This window comes from Giraffa tippelskirchi, chromosome 9, assembly GCF_054371585.1.
Source record: "Giraffa tippelskirchi isolate mGirTip1 chromosome 9, T2T-mGirTip1v1.2.pri, whole genome shotgun sequence".
Taxonomy (NCBI): domain Eukaryota; kingdom Metazoa; phylum Chordata; class Mammalia; order Artiodactyla; family Giraffidae; genus Giraffa; species Giraffa tippelskirchi.
The window spans coordinates 3,637,628-3,659,923 of NC_137283.1; the positions used below are offsets into that span (position 1 = coordinate 3,637,628).

Sequence of the window (22,296 nt, forward strand, 5' to 3'; positions counted from 1 at the left end):
GGTTTGTTCTAAAGAGGTGTGCGTTAGACTATGCTTTTGCACTGCTGCGCCCAGCCATCTCATTGAGCTGTCTGTTACTGAATGTGAGTTTGTATGCCCCTTGCACAGTGAGGCTCAACAAACCGGTCCCCCTCGCTTTCCCCCTTTTCCCTTCTTTCTCTTTGATCTACCTAGTGATGCATAGATCTCTATAGTCTTTTCTGCTGGTCTAGCAGCCAGTGTTCTGTGAGAACTGTTGCATCTGTAGATGTATTCTTGATGCATCCATGGAGAGAGATGTACTCCACATCCAGCTACTTCTCTGCCATCTTTCAAGGCCAAACAAACCAAAAGGCCAGAAGTTGGAGCAGAGAAATTTTATTGCAAGGCCATGAAAGATGACAGATGGTTCATACTTCAAAAGCCCCAAACCCTCAAAGGTTTTCAGCAAAACACTTTAAAGGCAAGATAAGGGATGGGCATGGCTAGTTGTTCTTGGTGTAGGAATCCTTTGTTCTTATAGATGTTCACATAGGTCAGGTCAATATGTTGCAGTAAATCTCCAAGAAGACAAATATTATTCTCTATTCTGTAACTTTTTAATCTCTACATGAATGAAATCTTAAAGATTGGAGCCCTGAGAATGGGCTCTCCTGTGAATTTCAGGCTATGGGCAACATTCTTTCACAAAATGTGCAGGGCCAGTATGACTAAGCACAGGAAAAGGAACAGGTCTAATAAGGAGTCCCATTTGTTTTTCCCTATTACATTCTGAACACTTGGGTGGTGCACATAGTTAGGCTGATGTTTGGGATGAAACTGGGGACAGAGAGGCAAATATGTATCTATCTTAAAAAAACTAACTGGTTCTCCAATTTTTGCTCAAAGTATTTTAAATTGTCTATAAATAAATCATTTATTTAAATTTTCCTTTCCCTTGCCAGATATTTTGAAGCCATTGTGAAATAGTTCTGACTACTGCCCTTAAATTGCTGAGGTCCTCAATTATCTGGTTTTTATTATTTTAAGACGCTCAAGCCTGTCTTCAAACAAGTCGCTCCTCTCAGTATCTAATGACATAAGAACCTCATCCAGTGGGAAACAGTCTTGGATAAAAATCTCTTCCCCACTAGGTTTCCTGAGTATAATGGCAGTGAGATTAGCACATTTCCCAGTGATTGAGTTGGCATGTGCCCATAGATTTATAAATAGAATTTATTGTGAAAGTTGCTGTGCTACTTGGGTAAGCAGCTATTGCAATTTGATGATAGAAAGTGTTCTGTGAAAAGGAACTATTATATGCTTTATGTGCCATGGCCATCTGAGGACAAAGAAGGACAGAAGACACAAGTGAGTCCATTCTATCCCGTATACAGTTATGAACAATGGGATATATTTAACATTTGGCAATTTGATTGATATTTTCCTGTTCCTTTACTTTTAATTGCATTGGACCAGTTGGGGGTAAATGATGATTTCAAATCCTTAATCATGTTGCTGTCATAGGTAGTGTAATAGCGATGTGCTGGAATGTGTCCTGATTTCTGCTGACGACTCCCACGGGAGAGCAGTAGACTCATGGAATTTAAAGACCGTTTGGAGTCAGGAACCAACCTGCGCCTTGTTCCAACCTTTGTAAACGAAGATATTTGTTTACCACGTTCAGATAAAACTAATGGTGAATTTCTAAGGTGAACCTTGTGATGAAAGGACATTTATGTAATTAAAAATATAACTATTGCTGTCACCAGTAGAGTGTATCTTATTTTTGAAAGATGGAGTTACATGTTACAACTAGGAAGAACTGTTTTCAATAAGATTAATTTCAGTGAGCCTTTGTGCTTTGTGATCCAGTCAAAATTCTAATAGTGAGAAAATACTTCTATCCCAGTCAGAATACTGTTTTATGCTTCCCCTTAAGAAATCAGGCATTTCCTTTAAGCAGCCGAATCCTATGCCATGATTATGCATGGGAGTGCACAGTGCTATACACTGCTGGCTTGGGTTCTATACAGAGCTGTCTTTACATTGCATTTCTTTCTTTTTGATAGTCTAGCTCCTCAGTGAGAGCCTATCAAACCAGTAAATCTCGAGTGACCATGAGCCCTGGCTTCAGCTCCCAATGGAACAGCAGCCAACCAACCTGGAATACATACTCCTTTCCAAGAGCAAGCTTGCACTATCAATCGCATGCCAGCTATACCTACTGTACTGGACACCCTGCTGTAAGTACTCCATTTTTCTGTATTTAGTAAATTGGATGCTTAAGCAGGTACATTTTGAATCCAAAGTTCGTATCTCTCTATTAAGTGAGCACTATTTCCAATGTTATAACTCGTCTATAACAAGAATATGCTACTGTTGAGTAAAAGCGATGAGAAATGGAGACTATCTTAAGCAGTTAAATGATCTTTGCTGGATGATCTTGGATATCTTTGCTGAAAATTGGTATCTTATTTAAAGTTACTTCTAGGTGAAATTGGTTGGCAGAATTTTCAGAATGGTGTTGGTGTGAAGGCTGAATGTACATAGGTCTCTGGTTTTGTGTTCTGATTTCCTCCTGGCTTTTCTTATGAATTTAGTTTGTTGTTTTTGCACTGGAGAGGGTGTCTTTCAAAGTGACAATTCCATCACTCGCCTCATTAGTATAAACAGATACTAACATATATAAATTCATTAGTAGGATATTTTCCAGTTACTCCTACACAAAACTCTGAGGTTTTTGGCATAAATGACTCAAAGGCAAGAGAAAGAAACATTTAGTGAAGAGAAATGCGCTCGTGGAATTTGAGACCCTTTTAGAGCCGAGGACCTGTTTCTGCCATTGTTTTCTGTGCCTCAATCCAGTTCTCATACACAAAGATTTTTGCTGTTGTAAATTATACTTACATGCTTGGAAAAATTATGAATGCTGATTAGGAAGGCATCTGTCTTCTGCTAAAAATATAAGTGCAAGACTCTTGGTGAATGGGAGACCTTTAAAAATAAGTCATATCTGTTTAAAACAAGTATACTTATAGGCTGATGTATATGAACTTTATGGTAACTACATGTCAAAAATCTACAATAGATGCTGCTACTGCTAAGTCGCTTCAGTCGTGTCCGACTCTGTGCGACCCCATAGACGGCAGCCCACCAGGTTCTGCCGTCACCAGGATTCTCCAGGCAAGAATACTGGAGTGGGTTGCCATTTCCTTCTCCAGTGCATGAAAGGGAAAAGTGAAAGTGAAGTCACTCAGTCGTGTCGAACTCTTAGCGACCCCATGGACTGCAGCCTACCAGGCTCCTCCATCCATGGGATTTTCCAAGCAGGAGTACTGGAGTGGGGTGCCATTGCCTTCTCCCACAATAGATGCATATAAAACTAAATAAAGAGAAAAGAACCCAAACTAAAACTGAATAAAATCCTCAAATCAGAAGGGTAGAAACTAAAAGAAGAAAAGAACAGAAAAGAACTACAAAACACCAGAAAATAAGTAATAATATTGCAATAAACACATACCTGTCAATAATCACTTTAAATGTCAATGTACTAAATAATCCAAAAAAAGACATGAGTGGCTTATTGGATACAAACAAGCAAACACAGAAAAGACCTAAGCCCCATCTATGTGCTGCCTACAAGAAAAAAAGAAAAAAAAGCTCACTTCAGAGCTAAAGACACATAGAGACTGAAAGTGAAGGTATGAAAAAGATATTCCATAAAAAAGAAAAGAAAAGAAAGGGTAACAGCACTCATATCAGGCCAAGTTCAATTTAAAGCAAAGTGTGTAAGAAAAGACAAAACGGGCATTGTATAGTGAAAAGTTAGGGGTCAATCCAAGAAGAGTCTATCACATTCACGAACATGTATGCACCTAATACAGGAGAAACAAAATACATAAAGCAAATATTACCAGACATAAAGGGAAAAACTGACTGTAACACAATAATAGTAAGGAACTTTAACACCCAGCTTACATGAATGGATAGATCATCTAAACACGAAGTCAATAAGGAAATGATGGCTTTCAGTAACACATTAGACAAGGCAAACTTAATAGATATCTACTAGATACCTACTGGATATTCTATCTCCAAACAGCAAAATATACATTCTTTTCAAGTGTAAGTGGAATGTTCTTCAGGATAGATTACATGCCAAGACACAATAATCCACAATAAATTTAAGATTGAAATTATGTCAAGCATTGTTTCCAAAAACAAGGGTAGGAAACCAGAAATCAAATACAGGAAGAAGAGTGAGGAAAAAAAAAAACACAGACATGTGGAGGCTAAAAATCTTGCAATTAAAAACAATGGATCAGGGACCTCTGGGACAATATGAAACACCCCAACATTCGAATCATAGGAGTCCCAGAAGAAGAAGATAAAAGGAAAGGCCATGAAAAAATACTCGAGGAGATAATAGTTGAAAATTTCCCTAAAATGGGGAAGGAAATAGTCACAGAAGTCCAAGAAACACAGAGAGTTCCAAACAGGATAAACCCAAGGCGAAACAGCCCAAGACACATATTAATCAAATTAACAAAGATCAAACACAAAGAACAAATATTAAAAGCAGCAAGGGGAAAACAACAAATAACACACAAGGGGATCCCCATAAGGATAACAGCTGATCTTTCAATAAAAACTCTTCAGGCTAGAAGGGAATGGCAGGACATACTTAAAGTAATGAAAAAAAATAATCTACAACCCAGATTACTGTACCCAGCAAGGATCTCATTCAGATATGAAGGAGAATTCAAAAGCTTTACAGACAAGCAAGAGCTGAGGGAATTCAGCACCACCAAGCCATCTCTCCAACAAATGCTAAAGGATCTTCTCTAAACAGGAAACACAGAAAGGATGTTTAAACACGAACTCAAAACAACAAAGTAAATGGCAACGGGACCATACTTATCAATAATTACCTTAAATGTAAATGGGTTGAATGCCCCAACCAAAAGACAAAGACTGGCTGAATGGATACAAAAACAAGACCCCTATATGTGCTGTCTACAAGAGACCCACCTCAAAACAACGGACACATACAGACTGAAAGTGAAGGGCTGGAAAAAGATATTTCATGCAAACGGAGACCAAAAGAAAGCAGGAGTCTCAATACTCATTTCAGATAAAATAGACTTTAAAATAAAGGCTGTGAAGAGAGACAAAGAAGGACACTACATAATGATCAAAGGTTCAATCCAAGGAGAAGATATAACAATTATAAATATATATGCATCCAACATAGGAGCATCGGAATATGTAAGGAAATGCTAACAAGTATGAAAGGGGAAATTAACAATAACACAATAATAGTGGGAGACTTTAATATCCCACTCACATATATGGATAGATCAACTAAACAGAAAATTAACAAGGAAACACAAACTTTAAATGATACAATAGACAAACTAGATTTAATTGATATTTACAGGACATTCCACCCGAAAACAATCAATTTCACCTTTTTCTCAAATGCACACGGAACTTTCTCCAGGATAGATGACATCCTGGGCCATAAATCTAGCCTTGGTAAATTCAAAAAAATTGAAATCATCCCAGTCATCTTCTCTGACCACAATGCAGTAAGATTAGACCTCAATTACAGGAAAAAAAAAAAAACTATTAAAAATTCCAACATATGGAGGCTAGACAACATGCTTCTGAATAACCAACAAATTACAGAAGAAATCAAAAAAGAAATCAAAATATGCATAGAAACGAATGAAAATGAAAACACAACAACCCAAAACCTATGGGACACTGTAAAAGCAATGCTAAGGGGAAGATTCATAGCAATACAGGCGTACCTCAAGAAACAAGAAAAAAATCAAATAAATAACCTAACTCTACACCTAAAGCAACTAGAGAAGGAAGAAATGAAGAACCCCAGGGATAGTAGAAGGAAAGAAATCTTAAAAATTAGGGCAGAAATAAATGCAAAAGAAACAAAAGAGACCATAGCAAAAATCAACAAAACTAAAAGCTGGTTTTTCGAGAAGATGAACAAAATTGACAAACCATTAGCCAGACTCATCAAGAAACAAAGGGAGAAGAACCAGATCAGCAAAATTAGAAATGAAAATGGAGAGATTGCAACAGACTACACAGAAATACAAAGGATCATAAGAGACTACTATCAGCAACTATATGCCAATAAAATGGACAACTTGAAAGAAATGGACAAATTCTTAGAAAAGTATAACTTTCCAAAACTGAACTAGGAAGAAATAGAAGATCTTAACAGACCCATCACAAGCACGGAAATCCAAACTGTAATCAGAAATCTTCCAGCAAACAAAAGCGCAGGACCAGATGGCTTCACAGCTGAATTCTACCAAAAATTTAGAGAAGAGCTAACACCTATCCTACTCAAACTCTTCCAGAAAATTGCAGAAGATGGTAAACTTCCAAACTCATTCTATGAGGCCACCATCACCCTAATTCCAAAACCAGACAAAGATGCCACAAAAAAAGAAAACTGCAGGCCAATATCACTGATGTACATAGATGTAAAAATCCTTAATAAAATTCTAGCAAACAGAATCCAACAACATATTAAAAAGATCATACATCATGACCAAGTGGGCTTTATCCCAGGAATGCAAGGTTTCTTTAACATTTGCAAATCAATGTAATACACCACATTAACAAATTGAAAGATAAAAACCATATGATTATCTCAATAGATGCAGAAAAAGCCTTTGACAAAATTCAACATCCATTTATGATAAAAACCCTCCAGAAAGCAGGAATAGAAGGAACATACCTCAACATAATAAAAACTATGTATGACAAACCCACAGCAAACATTATGCTCAGTGGTGAAAAAGTGAAAGTATTTCCCCTAAAGTCAGGAACAAGGAAAGGGTGCCCAGTCTCACCACTGCTATTCAACATAGTTTTGGAAGTTTTGGCCACAGCAATCAGAGCTGAAAAAGAAATAAAAGGAATCCAGATAGGAAAAGAAGTAAAACTCTCACTGTTTGCAGATGACATGATCCTCTACATAGAAAAACCTAAAGATTCTACCAGAAAATTATTAGAGCTAATCAATGAATACATTAAACTTGCAGGATATAAAATTAACACACAGAAATCCCTTGCATTCCTATACACCAATAATGAGAAAACAGAAAGAGAAATTAAGGAAACAATACCATTCACCGTTGCAACAAAAAGAATAAAATACTTAGGAATATATCTACCTAAAGAAACAAAAGACTTATATATAGAAAACTATAAAACACTGATGAAAGACATCAAACAGGACACAAACAGATGGAGAAATATACCGTGTTCATGGATTGGAATAATTAATAGAGTGAAAATGAGTATACTACCCAAAGCAATCTATAGATTCAATGCAATCCCTATCAAGCTACCAACGGTATTTTTCACAGAACTAGAACAAATCATTTCACAATTTGTATGGAAATATAAAAAAAAAACCTCGAATAGCCAAAGCAATCTTGACGAAGAATGGAACTGGAGGAATCAACCTGCTGACTTCAGGCTCTACTACAAGGCCACAGTCATCAAGACAGTATGGTACTGGCACAAGGATAGAAATATAGATCAATGGAACAAAATAGAAAGCCCAGAGATAAATCCACGCACCTATGGACACCTTATCTTTGACAAAGGAGGCAAGAATATACAATGGAGAAAAGACAATCTCTTTAATAAGTGGTGCTGGGAAAACTGGTCAACCACTTGTAAAAGAATGAAACTAGAACACTTTCTAACACTATACACACACACACACAAAAAAACCCTCAAAATGGATTAAAGATCTAAACGTAAGACCAGAAACTATAAAACTCCTAGAGGAAAACCTAGGCAAAACACTCTCTGACATAAATCACAGCAGGATCCTCCATGACCCACCTCCCAGAATATTGGAAATAAAAGCAAAAATAAACAAATGGGACCTAGTTAAAATTAAAAGCTTTTGCACAACAAAGGAAACTATAAGCAAGGTGAAAAGACAGCCTTCAGAATGGGAGAAAATAATAGCAAATGAAGCAACAGACAAACAATCTCAAAAATATACAAGCAACTCCTGCAGCTGAATTCCAGAAAAATAAACAATCTGATCAAAAAATGAGCCAAAGAACTAAACAGACATTTCTCCAAATAAGACATACAGATGGCTAACAAACACATGAAAAGATGCTCAACATCACTCATTATTAGAGAATGCAAATCAAAACCACAATGAGGTACCGTTTCACACCAGTCAGAATGGCTGCTATCCAAACGTCTGCAAACAATAAATGCTGGAGAGGGTGTGGAGAAAAGGAAACTCTTACACTGTTGATGGGAATGCAAACTAGTACAGCCACTATGGAGAACAGTGTGGAGATTCCTTAAAAAACTGGGAATAGAACTGCCATATGACCCAGCAATCCCACTGCTGGGCATACACACCGAGGAAACCAGAATTGAAAGAGAGGCGTGTCCCCCAATGTTCATCGCAGTACTGTTTAAAATAGCCAGGACATGGAAGCAACCTAGATGTCCATCAGCAGATGAATGGATAAGGAAGCTGTGGTACATATACACAATGGAATATTACTCAGCCATTAAAAAGAATACATTTGAATCAGTTCTATTGAGATGGATGAAACTGGAGCGCATTATACAGAGTGAAGTAAGCCAGAAAGAAAAACACCAATACAGTATACTAATGCATATATATGGAATTTGAAAGATGGTAACGATAACCCTATATGCGAGACAGAATAAGAGACACAGATGCATAGAACAGTCTTATGGACTCTGAGGGAGAAGGTGAGGGTGGGACGTTCTGGGAGAATAGAATTGAAACATGTATATTATCATATGTGAAACAGAACACCATTCCATGTTCGATGCATGAGACAAATGCTCAGGGCTGGGGCAATGGGATGACCCAGAGGGATGGGATGGGGAGGGAGGTGGGAGGGGGGTTCAGGATGGGGAACACATGTAAACCCATGGCTGATTCATGTCAATGTATGGCAAAAACCACTAAATATTGTAAAGTAATTAGCCTCCAACTAAAATAAATAAATTTATTTAAAAAAATTGTATAAAATGTGGGTAAATGCAGACTTTTATAATTTCACTGCTTTCAGTTTTGAAATTTCAGCTACTATTTTCTATCCTTTCTGCATCAAAATTTTATAGCACATTATATTCATGTTTTATGGAATTGGATGAAATAAAAAATAAAATCTGAAGAACATAAAAAAAAAAATGGAGCCATGAAGAAATCAAAGAGGAAATCAAAATGTACCTTGAGATGAATGACAATAAAACATAACTTCCTAAAATCTATGGGATGCAGAGAAGCAGTTTTAAGACATAAATGTTATAAGAAAACAGACCTATTCCCAAGAAATAAGAAAAATTCAAAGCAAACAACTGAGCTTTCCATCAAAAGGAATTAGCAAAAAAAGAACAATCAGAGCACAAATTCAAAAGAAATAAGAAAATAATAAAGATCAGAGAGGAAACAAATAAAATAGTGACAAAAATAATAAGCAAAGATCAATTAAACTAATAGCTGTCTTTTAAAAAAATAAGCAGAATTGATGATCCAGGTTCAATAAGAAAAAATGTGTGAGTGCCCAAATAAAATTAAATATGAAAGAAGAGAATTTATAGGCAATATTGTTGTTCAATCGCTCAGTTGTGTCCGACTCTGCACCCCCATGGACTGCAGCATGCCAGGCCTCCATGTCCTTCACCATCTCCAGAAGCCCGCTCTGACTCATGTCCATTTAGTCATTATGCCATCCAGCCATCTCACTGGATGTCCTCTTTCTCTTCCTGCCTTCAGTCTTTCCCTGAATCAGCTCTTTGCATCAGCTGGATAAAGTATTGGAGCTTCAGCTTCAGCATCACTCCTTCCAATGAATATTCAGGATTAATTTCCTTTGGGGTGGACTGGTTGGATCTCCTTGCAGTCCAGGGGATTCTTGGGAGTCTTCTCCACACCACAGCACGAAAGTATGAATTCCTGGTCTCTCAGTCTTCCTTATGTTCCAGCTCTCACAACCACACATGACAATTGAAAAAACCATAGCTTTGACTATACAGACCTTTGTTGGCAACGTGATGTCTCTGTTTTTTAATATGCTATCTAGGTTGGTCATAGCTTTTCTTCCAAAAGGCAAGCGTCTTTTAATTTCATGGCTGCAGTCACCATCCTCAGTGATTTTGGAGCCCAAGAAAAGAAAGTCTGTCACTGTTTCCATTGTCTCCCCATCTGCTTGCCATAAGTGATGGGGCTGGATGCCATGATCTTAGTTTTTTGAATGTTGAGTTTTAAGCCAGCTTTTTCACTCTCCTCTTTCACCTTTATCAAGAGGCTCTTTAGTTCCTCTTTGCTTTTGACTATAAAGGTGGTGTCATCTGCATACCTGAGGTTATTGATATTTCTCCTGGCAATCTTGTTTTCAGCTTATGCTTCATCCATCCTGGCATTTCATGTGACGTACTCTGCATAGTAGTTAAATAAGCAGGGTGACAATATACAGCCTTGATATACGCTTTTCCCAATTTGGAACCAGCCTGTTGTTCCATGTCCGGTTTTAACTGTTGCTTCTTGACCTGCATACAGATTTCTCAAGAGGCAGGTCAGGTGGTCTGCTTTTCCCATCTCTTGAAGAGTTTTTCATAGTTTGTTGTGATCCACGCAGTCAAAGGCTTTAGCATAGTCAATTAAGCAGAAGTAGATATATTTCTGGAATTTTCTTACTTTTTCTATGATCCAGTGGATGTTGGCAATTAGATCTCTGGTTCCTCTGTCTTTTCTAAATCCAGCTTGAACATCTGGAAGTTCACAGTTCAAGTATTGTTGAAGCCTTACTTGGAGACTTCTGACCATTACTTTGCTAGCATGTGAAATGAGAGCAATTGTGTGATAGTTTCAACATACTTACAGAAATACAGACAATCTTAAGAGAATATTATAAACAATTATATTCCATCATATTGGACAACCTAGGAAAATGGATAAATTCCTAGAAATATACAATTCTCTAAGACTGTTTTTCAGTCACTTTGTCGTATCTGACTCTGATCCCATAGATACAGCATGCCAGTGTTCCCTGTCCTTCACTGTCTCTCAGAGTTTCCTCAAATTCATGTCCATTGAGTTTGTGAGGCTATATATAATCATCTGATTCTCTGCCACCCCCTTCTCCTTTTACCTTCAATCTTTCCCAGCATCATGTCTTTTCCAATGAGTCAGTTCTCACATCAGGTAGCCAGAGTATTCTAAAACTGATTCTGGAAGCAATAGAAAAACAGAATAGACTGTTTACTAGTTTTGACATTGAATGAGTAATCAAAAAACTTCCAACAAACCAAAGTCTAGGACTGAAGAGCTTCACAGAGGAGTTCTATTAAACAATTAAAAGAAGGCTTAATATCTTTTTCTCAAATTGTGCCAATAATTGAAGAAGATTTAACATTTCCAAACTCATTCTACAAGGTCAGCATTACTCTGAAATGAAAACTAGACAAAAGCACTAAAAAAAATGAAGTTAGAAGCCAATATCCCTGATTCACATAGACATAAAAATCATCATCAAAATATTAGCAAACCAAATGCAACAATCTATAAAAAGTATCATACATCAGGATTGAATGGGATGTATTCCAGGGATGTAAGGATAGTTCACTATCTGCAAATCAATCAATATGATATGCCACATTAACAAAACTAAGAGTAAAAATCCCATGACCATTTCCATAGATACAGAAAAAGCATTTGATAGAATTCAACACCCATTATGATAAAAGCTCTCAACAAAGTTATTGTAGAGGGAACATACCTCACCATAATAAAGACCATTCATTACAAAGTCACAGTTAACATTATACTCAATGATGAAAAGTTTGAAGGATTTTCCTCTAGGATTAGGAACAAGAAAAGGATGTCCACTCTTGCCATTTCTATTTAACATAGTATTGAAAGTTCTAGCCACATCATTCAGAAAAGAAAAAGAAATAAGAGGCATCTAAATTGGAAGAGAAGAAGAAAAACTCTCACTATTTGCAGATGACAAATATGTAAAAAACCCTAAAGTCTCCACCAAAATCTAGTAGAACTATTTATGAATTCAGTAAAGTTATAGGATACATGATTACTATACACAAATCTTTTGCATTTGTATACCATAATAAGGAACAATCATAAAGAGAAATGAAGAAAACAATCACATTTACAAATGCATCACAAAATAAATAAATAAAAACCTAGGAATGCATTTAACCAAGAAAGTAAAAGACTTGTACTGTGAAAACTTTGAAACATTGATGAGGGAAGTTGAAAACAATCCAAATAAATGAAAAGATACCCTGTGTTCATGGATTGGAAATATTAATACTGTTAACATGTCTATACTACCCAAAGCAACTACAGAATTAATGTAACCCCTAACAAAATACCCATGAAATTTTTCATATTATTATAACTAATAATCCTAAAATTTCTATGGAATCATAAAGGACCCCAAAGAGCCAAAGTAATCTTGAAAAAAAACCAAAGCTACAGGTATCACGATCTGTAACAGATTATACTACAAAGCTCCAGTCGTCAAAATAGTATGGTTTTGGCATGAAAAACGATGCGTTGATCAATGGAACAGAATAAACAATTCAGAATAAACCCACATGTATATGGTCAATTACTATATGACGAAGGAAGCAAGAATATACAATGGGGGAAAAGACAATTTCTTTAATAAGTGGTGCTAGGAAAACTGGACAGCTACATGCAAAAGAATCAAATGCACTTCTTTCTCACACCGTATACAAAAATAAACTCAAAGTAAATGAAAGACTTAAATGTAAGGCCTGAAACCGTAAAAATCCTAGAAGAAAACCTAGGTAGTGTGCTCTTTGACATGGGTCTTAACAACATTTTGTGCGTATGTCTACTTAGTCAAATAAAACAGAAGCAAAACTAAGTAAATGAAACTACATGAAACTAAAAGGCTTTTGCATAGTGAAGAAATTATCAACAAAATGAAAAGACAACCTACTGAATGAGAGAAGATGTTTGCAAAGTATATGTCTGATATGGGTTAATATCCAAAATATGTAAAGAACTCATACTAGTCAATGCAAAAACAACATGATTTAAAATTTGGCAGAGCATCTGAATCGGCATTTTTCTAAAGAGCATTTACAGATGGAATTACCTGGGGGTTCTGTGGTTAGGTTCTGTACTTCCATTGCAGGGGGCACAAGTTCCATTTCTGGTTGGGGAACTAAGATCTCACAAGCTGCACAGTGTGACCAAAGGGGGGAAAAAAGAATACATACAGGTGGCTAACAGTTAACATGAAAAGGTATCAATGTCACAAATAATCAGGTAAATGCAATTCAAGACTACCATGAGCCATCACCTCACACCTGTCAGAATGGCCATCGTCAAAAATAACAAGTGTTGGTAAAGATGTGGAGAAGAGTAAATCTTGTGCACTGTTCGTCAGAGTGTAAATTGGTGCAACCACTGTGGAAAACTGTGTGAAGTTTCTTCAAAAAAGTAAAAATAAAACTTTCATGTGATTCAGCCATATCATACCTGGGTATTTATCTAAAGAAAAGGAAAATGTTAATTTGAAAAAAAATTTGTGCACCCTAATGTTCATATCAACCTTATTTACAATAGCTAAGATATGGAAATAACCCAGCTTTCACTAACATAAGATGTAAGATATATATACTTACACATATCCACAGTGGATTATTACTCATCCATAAAAAATAAAATTTTGTCTACACAGCTAGACTTGGAGAGTGTCATGCTTAGTGAAATAGGTCAGAGAAAGACAAATACTGTATGTTTTTGCTTATATGTGAAATCAAAAAAATAAAACGGAAACAAATTCACAGATACAGAGAGGAAACTAGTGGCTATCAGACAGGAGAGGGATTAGGGGAAAGGCAAGATTGTTTAAGGGGATTAAGCGATACAAACTGCTAGTTATGCAAGAAATGTTACAAGACGTAATACACAGAGCAAGGAATGTTGACAATATTTTATAATAACTTTATTTGGAGGATGAAGTAAAGTGAAAGTCACTCAGTTCAGGCCAGAATACTGGAGTGGGTAACCATTCCCTTCTCCAGGGGATCTTCCCAACCCAGGGATCGAACCCAGGTCTCCTGCATTGCAAGTGGATTCTTTACCCACTGAGCCACAAGGGAAGCCCAGGAATACTGGACTGCGTAGCCTATCTCTTCTCCAGAGGATCTTCCCAACCCAGGAATTGAACCAGGGTCTCCTGCATTGCAGGCAGATTCTTTATCACGTGAGCTATCAGGAAAGCCTTATTTGGAGTATAACTTATTGAATCACTATGTTGTATACCTGAAACTTATATAATATTGTAAATTAACTATACTCCAATTTAAAAGACAAATTAAAGATCCTATATGCGTCTCACAATAACTCCTTTAATCATCAGTAAATGTAAACATGAATTCTTCAGTGTTCAGAAGGGCCATTGTGACTTCTGCATTTTGGCTCTTCTTTTTGCATTTCAAGGTTATGGAATCATGAAGTGTCCCGAGAGTCTAAATTGAGATAATTTGTCTCCAATATCATAACGTAAAGTCACTTAAGGGAAGACACAATGAATTCACTCATTATGTAAATTGGTGTAACTTTGTTATAAGATGATTTGGAAAAAAAATATCAAAATTTAAATTGCACATAGTTTTGACTCAGTAATTAAATTTTTGGCATTTCACTGGACATATACAAGATGTATTTCTAAGGATGATGCTTGCAATATTTTTTACAAGTACTTGGAAAAGGAACCTGAACAAGCTCCATTCATTTTCATTCATCCATGCATTCAAAAATGTGTGAAGCATGATTAGGTAGTCATTGTATTCCATCATTCTTCTAGCTGAAAGGGGCTCAGAAGTGAAAGAAAAAGTCTTCATCTCAGGGGGCTTCCATTCTAGGGAATAGGGAAGCTGGCAACTACATAAATAGACATATGAATTAATAAAAGGAAGCAAACCAGAAAATAATACAGCAAGGTTCAGTGTTATGTGGAAACTGAAAATAGTTTGAAATGATGGAGAAGAACAAGGTGGCTCCATGAGTTGTATTTTCAGTAAGTCATCAATTGGGAGCCGGGTTTCCTCTGAGATCCAGATAAAACTTAACTTTAGTCTTGGTGTTGCTTTCACGGATATGACATCAAAAGCACAGGCAACCAAAGCTAAAGCAAACAGCTGGGGTTTCCCAAATTGAACTGCTTCTGCAAAGCAAACAAAAACAAATATAAAAGCAAACAAACAAAACCCTGAAAAAAAAACAATCAATAGAATGAAGAAACAACATAATAAATTAGGGAATATTTTCAAACTATAATCTAATGAGGGGTTAATGTCCATAATATATAAGGAACTCAAACAACTTGAATAACCCTGGTTAAAAAATGAACAATGGATCTGAATTGACATTTCTCCAAAGAAGACATAAAAATAACCAACAGAGAGAGGAAACGTTGGGGCTTCCCAGGTGACTCTAGTGGCAAAGGATCTGCCTGCCAGTGCAGGAGGCGCAAGAGATGAGGGTTTGATCCTTGGGTCAGGGACGATCCCCTGGAGTAGGAATGGCAACCCACTCCAGTATTGCTTGGAAATTTCCATGGACAGAGGAGCCTAGTGGGTTATAGCCTGTGGTGCCACAAAGAGTCGTGCAAGACTGAGCAACTGAGCACACACACAGACACAAAGGAAAAAGTTACTCGGCATCATTAGCCATCAGGGAGCCATCAGGGAAATGCAAATCAAAATCACAATGCGACAGTGCTTCACACCTGTTAGAATGGCTGGTGTCAAAAAGAGAAAAGGTAAATGCTGGCAAGAATGTGGAGAAAAGGGAGACTTTGTACACAGTTGGGGGAAAGGTAAATTGGTCCAGTCATCATGGAAAGCAGTAGGGTAATTCCTTGAAGTAATAAAAATAGAGTTGCCATATGCATGTATATCCAAATGAAATGAAGTGCCTAGTATTAACCAAATTTATTAGCAAAAGATAGAAAGAAAGAGCAAGCTCTAACTATGCAGAGATCACCAGGAAGAGCACAAAGCATGCCAAGCAGAGGAAACAGTCAAGGGCTGGGGCAGGACTGAGCCTGAAGGTCCTCCACCCAGAGAGAGCCAGTACGCCCTGAGCTCGGTCTGCGGAGGAGGGAAGGCTGTCAGGCCAGAAAAAGAGGCAGCGACCAGAGGCTGCGGCTCTTTGTAATGCAGAGGGAGTTTGTATTTTATTTAAGGCCGGTGGAAAACCTTTGGAGCGTTGGAAGCAAGGAAATTAAATTACACAATTTAGTATATTTTAGGACTGAGTCGGCCTGCTGAGTGAAGAATTACTGGTAGCAGAAAAAGAAGGAAATCAGGAACTCAGATTAGGATAATATTACATACACACAGAAAAGCATGTGTGCATGCCTGTGTACACGTGTGTGAGTTTACTCCTGTAAGCCGGAATTGAAGACCTATAGTAAGAGGATGACTTTTTCTTATATGTCCTTTGATTTGTTGGATCTTCAAAAATGTTTGCAACTTGTTTTCATAGTAACAAAAGACAAGTTGCATATATATTACATAAATTTTTTTAGTAAATGGTTGCCTATCTAAAATGTCTCATTAGCTTTTCCCTTCAGTCGTTATTTGTCAAGCCACATTATAACAAATTATAATTTAATGCGGTATTTCAAGTAATACTCTTATTGGCCTCAAGGGCATCTGTAAGTAGCTGACACTGAGCACTTAATGTTTTTCAAACTCTGAACTGAGCACCTTTATGCATATTATATACTTATATGTATTCAAAATAGACCCAGGACATAGTTACTAGTATTATCCTTGTTTTAAGGATTAGTGAAATAAAGCCTAGGAGAATTAATATCTTGCCCAGAGTTACACAGCTAGTAGTGAGATTTGAGATTCAAATGTTAGCAGTCAGGTTTCCAACTTGCATTCTAATCCTTTATTTTATATGCATTATATTACTTGTCATTGAGTCCCTGTGTCTTTATTTACATGTTGAGAATGATTCTGTGACTGTACCTCAGATAGAACTCTTTTTAATCATTTAATTTAAATATGCATGTACCTCTCAATACTCCTTAGAGATATACTTGTATTTGTAAGATATTCCATTGTAGGCCTGATGTTTGGAATAAAGAAAATAGGTGTTATTCTGTCTTGGAAACCACTGGGATAATTACAGGATGTCTAGCTAGTATTTTGTGCTTCAAGATCCAGAAACTGATACTTTCCTTTGTTACACCACTGGGAGTAAAGTGAGTCAAATACGGAAAGTAGAAGCAAAAGATTAGAATATACTTTAAAAAATAGTCATAGGTGTTGTACTTCTGATTTCAAGGATACTCTAAGGATTGGTTTTAAAGCCTACTTGACATTCTCACATTATTTCAACAGTTAAACTTTTCTTTTGCATTTTCCTCCTCTGCCTAATCAAATGGCATTGAACTCTTGACTCCAAGATCAGTGCCCATTTAGCTCTGCCACTACTGTATAAAGGGAATGATGTTATCTGATAATAAACCAGATGGCCAATATAGGGAGACTTGGAGAGCTAGCTCATGATGACAACATACAAAAACGTTGACAGCCTCCTAACTTCAACTTGGGTCAAAATACTAGAGAAATCATTTGGGCTCCAAAATGTGACAGTATATCCCACAGCTGCCACGCAGTGTAAGATCCAGAGGGGTTTTGTGGTTCAAACCACAGAAACGGAATTCTGATCTGAAGAGACTGCCCGTGATTTTCTGGAGTCATATAATTTAGTAGTCTTTAATGAAGCTGTAAATGTTCTGCCTGCCCCATGAGAGTTTGGGCCTTTTTCCTGAGTTGCTGGTTTGATTGAAGATCTCCAGCTCTTCAGTTTCCTGGGGTTAGGAGGGTGTCAGCCAGTGCAGTGCTTGTGTGGTCCACAGTTGTTTCACTCCCCTGCTGCTGAGGAATGCTGATACCCTTCGAGGGTCTGGTTAGGTAACTTGCTATCAGTAGCCCATAGAAATCTCAGAATACAGCCAGCCTCTTCCTGACTGAGTAAACCCTCTGTACACTGTACACCTTTCCTATGGCTGCTGTAACTAATCACCATAAGCGTGAGGGCTTTAAACAACACAGGATTATTCTCTTACACTTCTGGAGGTTGGAAGTCTGAAATGGGTTTTCCTGAGCTGAAATCAGGTATTAGCAAGGCTGCACTCCCACTGGAGCTTCTAGGGGCAAATCTATTCCTTGCCTTTTCCAACTTCTAGCAATATGTTCCTTGTATACCTTGGCTCTTGGGTTATTCTTTCATTTTTAAGGCCAGCATCATAGCATCTTTGTACCTATTTCTCCATCTTCACTCTGCCTTTTCTGTAGTCAAATCTCTCTCTGCTTCTTTTTCACAGAGATACTTGTGATTACACTTAAGAGCCCACCTAAATAATCCAATAATCTCCTCACCCAAAGATCATTAACTTAATGACCTCTGCAAAGTTCTTTTGCCACACAAGGTAGCACATCTTCCAGGAATCAGGCTTGGAACATGTGGGTGGACTATTATTCGGCTACCACAGTGACTCAGTGGCCAATTCTGAGCCATCAGGTGATTATTCAGGGCTTCCTGAAATTTATGAGGCTTTTCACTGAGGGATATAATGTGAGAGGGGATTTTTTAGGGATAAAGGTCTGAAATTGTCATAGCCTATGACAATTTAAAATTATTGACACTCACTGGCATACATTTGTTCTGAATCCACTGTTTTTCTTCTTATAAAATGAGATGATAACCACTCCAATATGTATCTTAAAAGAAAATGTGAAGACAAGATGATTTAAACTCTACTAACATTTAATCCATTGCACTAGTGAAAAAATCATGCAAATGAAGAAACAATATCCAGATATCTAAGGTGGCCTCTTCAACTTGAGATATAAAGTGGCAAAAAATAATATTCAAAATGTTTAGTGCAAAATATAATTGACAATTATATGAAATATACCATACTCTTTTTATTGACTAAGGAAGTTGATGATATATCATGTACATTTCTTACTTAATCATTATATTTCTACTGCATTTCATTTGTAAAATTATTCCAATAATGTTCAAATAGTATATTGACACAGGTGCTGGTTTTGATCTTTCATTTGATGCTTTTTGTCAGCAGCTGAGTGATAACCCTGTTTGCTTTATGATTTGCCACGGGGAACTACATCAAATTTGCAACAACTTCCTATGACCTGAGAGCCATGAAGTGGCTGGGGCTCGTGTTCACGGTAAAAGAAGGTGATTCACTGGGCTGCCCTTCACACCCCACCTCCGCTCCTCTGGGACCCCACCTCCGCTCCTCTGGGACCCCACCTCCGCTCCTCTGGGACCCCACCTCCGCTCCTCACCCCACCTCCGCTCCTCTGGGACCCCACCTCCGCTCCTCTGGGACCCCACCTCCGCTCCTCTGGGACCCCACCTCCGCTCCTCACCCCACCTCCGCTCCTCTGGGACCCCACCTCTGCTCCTCTGGGACCCCACCTCCGCTCCTCACCCCACCTCCGCTCCTCTGGGACCCCACCTCCGCTCCTCTGGGACCCCACCTCCGCTCCTCTGGGACCCCACCTCCGCTCCTCTGGGACCCCACCTCCGCTCCTCACCCCACCTCCGCTCCTCTGGGACCCCACCTCCGCTCCTCTGGGACCCCACCTCCGCTCCTCTGGGACCCCACCTCCGCTCCTCACCCCACCTCCGCTCCTCACCCCACCTCCGCTCCTCTGGGACCCCACCTCCGCTCCTCACCCCACCTCCGCTCCTCTGGGACCCCACCTCTGCTCCTCTGGGACCCCACCTCCGCTCCTCTGGGACCCCACCTCCGCTCCTCACCTGCAGCTTTCTCTTCCCGCACCTGGAACGGTGTGATTCGTGTGGTGCTGGGGACATGGAGAGAAGGAGAAGGGAAGTGGGAAAAGATAAAAAGTCGACGAGACGTATCTGATCCTCACTGCTGAGCCCAGGAGCCTGTGTATTACTCTCTCTGTGCCAACCACAAGGCAGTGTGACCAGGTACAACTGAGCTAGTCATGGAGACAAAGCAGAAAGGGCTAAAGAAAAAAAAGAGATAAAGCAAATTAAAAAGTAATAGATGTGTGCTCAGAGGCTGATGCTACCCAGAAGTCATGAAGGTTGCTGTTAAGGTCCTGTCTCTCTTTCAAGAGAATACCAGACAGGTAGGAGAGGAAATGTGGGCAGCCTAGGGCTAGAGTTCTCTTTCCAAAAAAAATTCTGCCAGGAAAAGGGTGGAGACCACAACACTGCCTGCTATGGGACTCTCTCTTTTAGTAATGAGTTGGGTTCCAGGAGAGTCCCTCTCTGGAAATTTTGTTTCTAAATACAGGAACGACTGCCTTCCATCAGGAATTAAGTTGTCAAATAAAATGAGGGTTTCACGAACCTATCAGAGAGGACATTGGCTCACATTGAAGGCTTTATTTTCTGTCTTTGTCCATGACACTGAGTTCTCTTACTAGTTGCTCCCTGAACCCAGACCCATCCTGGACAGAGACAACCATTTCTTTGGGAGTTGTATAGAAGACATTAGAAAAGGTGGCAAGTCTCCTTTCTCCTACACAAGGACTTTGTGTTCAAGGCAACCCACCAACTTTGGAAATAAATGGAAAACATTTCAAGGAGTACTGAAAATTGACAGTTTTCAGTGAAATAATGACCAGATCTTCAGCTTCCATGATTTTTCTTTTGTAAACTGATTGCTCTATAGATTATCCATATTCCAATAGCTGGGTCACCATCTAGCCTGATTTTCCTGGTCTATGTTTATTTCTTAGAGTTGTTATTGAATAGTGTTCCCTTTTGCTTTCAAAAATGTTCAAGTTGAGAAGATATTTTCTATGGTCTCCCTACCACAGCCCTTTATTAAAAAAAAAAAAAAAAAAAAACATAGTCCTTGCACATAAATCTTACTTTGGTCTATTCCCTCAGGATGTGAAAACTTCCCAGGAGGTTGCCAGTGAAGGAGATTCCTCATGTGATGATTAATCAATCTTCTTAAAGCAGGGGGTCTTCTAGTGTTTCCCAGCTGTGTATGTCTCTGTGCTATTTTATTTAAACTCATAATGAAACTTCTAGATAACTTAAAAATGGGAAAAAGAGTACGGAAGTTTTCAAAATTCTTCTGGGAACATGTCACCAGAGTTTAAATACTACTACTCAGTACTAATTTTTTTTTTTTTTTTTTTTCATATCATGGAGGTTGTTCACAGTGAGAAAAGCTATTCACAGCTCAGAATTCAGCCCCCGGCCTTGTCCAGTTGTTCTAAAGGCTGAAGGATTACTTATCTCTACACATCTGTTTTGTTTTCACATTATATCACTTCTAAGGCTATCAGTCTCCCCACACTTATAAAATCTGCTACAAGACTAAATATACAAAGCATATAATAACACGGTTACCTTCATTGATGTTGGGGTAAAGAGCTTTATCAACTAGAATACTCCTGCTGTAGATAACAGAGAATCCAAGTGGCAGTGAATTCAAAGAGAGAGGTGCATATTGACTGTCTTAGCACAAAGTCTGGAAGTAGATGTGTGTGCTTCTATGCACCAAGATGGCTGCAATAACACATCCATCCCACATGCTTTTATTCAATGTGACATTACCATTCTCTTACAAGAAGTGGGGCCTGAGTGCCCTCACAAAGTGGCCTTTGTGACTCACTTTTACTCAACAGAACGTGGCATAAGTGATGCTGCATGATTTTGGATCAAGTTGCCTCCTTCCGGATTGACTATTCTTCTCCTTTAGCCCAGGGATATGTGCATACAGCTGGGAAAGAAAAGGGCATGCGCTTTTACCTCGCTTCCTTAAAAAGCTTGGTTTCTGAATGCCCTCTCTCAGGACACCCTTTCTGTCTGACTCTTTGCAACCCCATGAATGACAGCACACCAGGCTTCCCTGTCCTTCATCTCCCAAAGTTTGCTCAAACTCAGGTCTGTTGAGTCGGTGATGCCATCCAACCATCTCATCCTCTTTCGTCCCCTTCTCCTCCTGCCTTCCATCTTTCCAGCATCGGGGTCTTTTCTAATGAGTTGGCTCTTCACATCAGATAGCCAAAGTATTGGAGTTTCAGCTTCAGCATCAGTCCTTCCAAAAGGAAAGAGTTGATTTCCTTTAGGATTGACTGGTTGGATCTCCTTGCAGTCCAAGGGACACTCAAGTGTATTCTCCAGCACCACAGTTTGAAAGCATCCATTCTTTGGTGCTC

The 22,296-nt window shown here is 38.5% G+C and overlaps 1 protein-coding gene and 1 long non-coding RNA gene across 7 annotated transcripts in view; one reads left to right on the plus strand and one right to left on the minus strand.

The window, feature by feature from the left end:
- RBMS3 (RNA binding motif single stranded interacting protein 3) overlaps positions 1-22,296 on the plus strand; it is a 1,621,798-nt gene that overhangs the window by 708,711 nt on the left and 890,791 nt on the right. For all 6 annotated transcript variants that reach the window (XM_081526995.1, XM_081526994.1, XM_081526997.1 and 3 more), the window contains one exon: positions 2,031-2,204. In XM_081526995.1, the coding sequence (XP_081383121.1) occupies positions 2,031-2,204 (174 nt within the window). The remainder of the gene's footprint in view (positions 1-2,030; positions 2,205-22,296) is intronic.
- On the minus strand, positions 14,413-21,681 carry LOC145520525 (uncharacterized). The gene is made up of 5 exons (XR_014064544.1): positions 21,485-21,681; positions 20,996-21,164; positions 19,901-20,118; positions 18,758-18,828; positions 14,413-15,248 (listed from the first exon to the last, which is right to left on the minus strand). It is a non-coding gene; the product is annotated as an uncharacterized LOC145520525 (long non-coding RNA).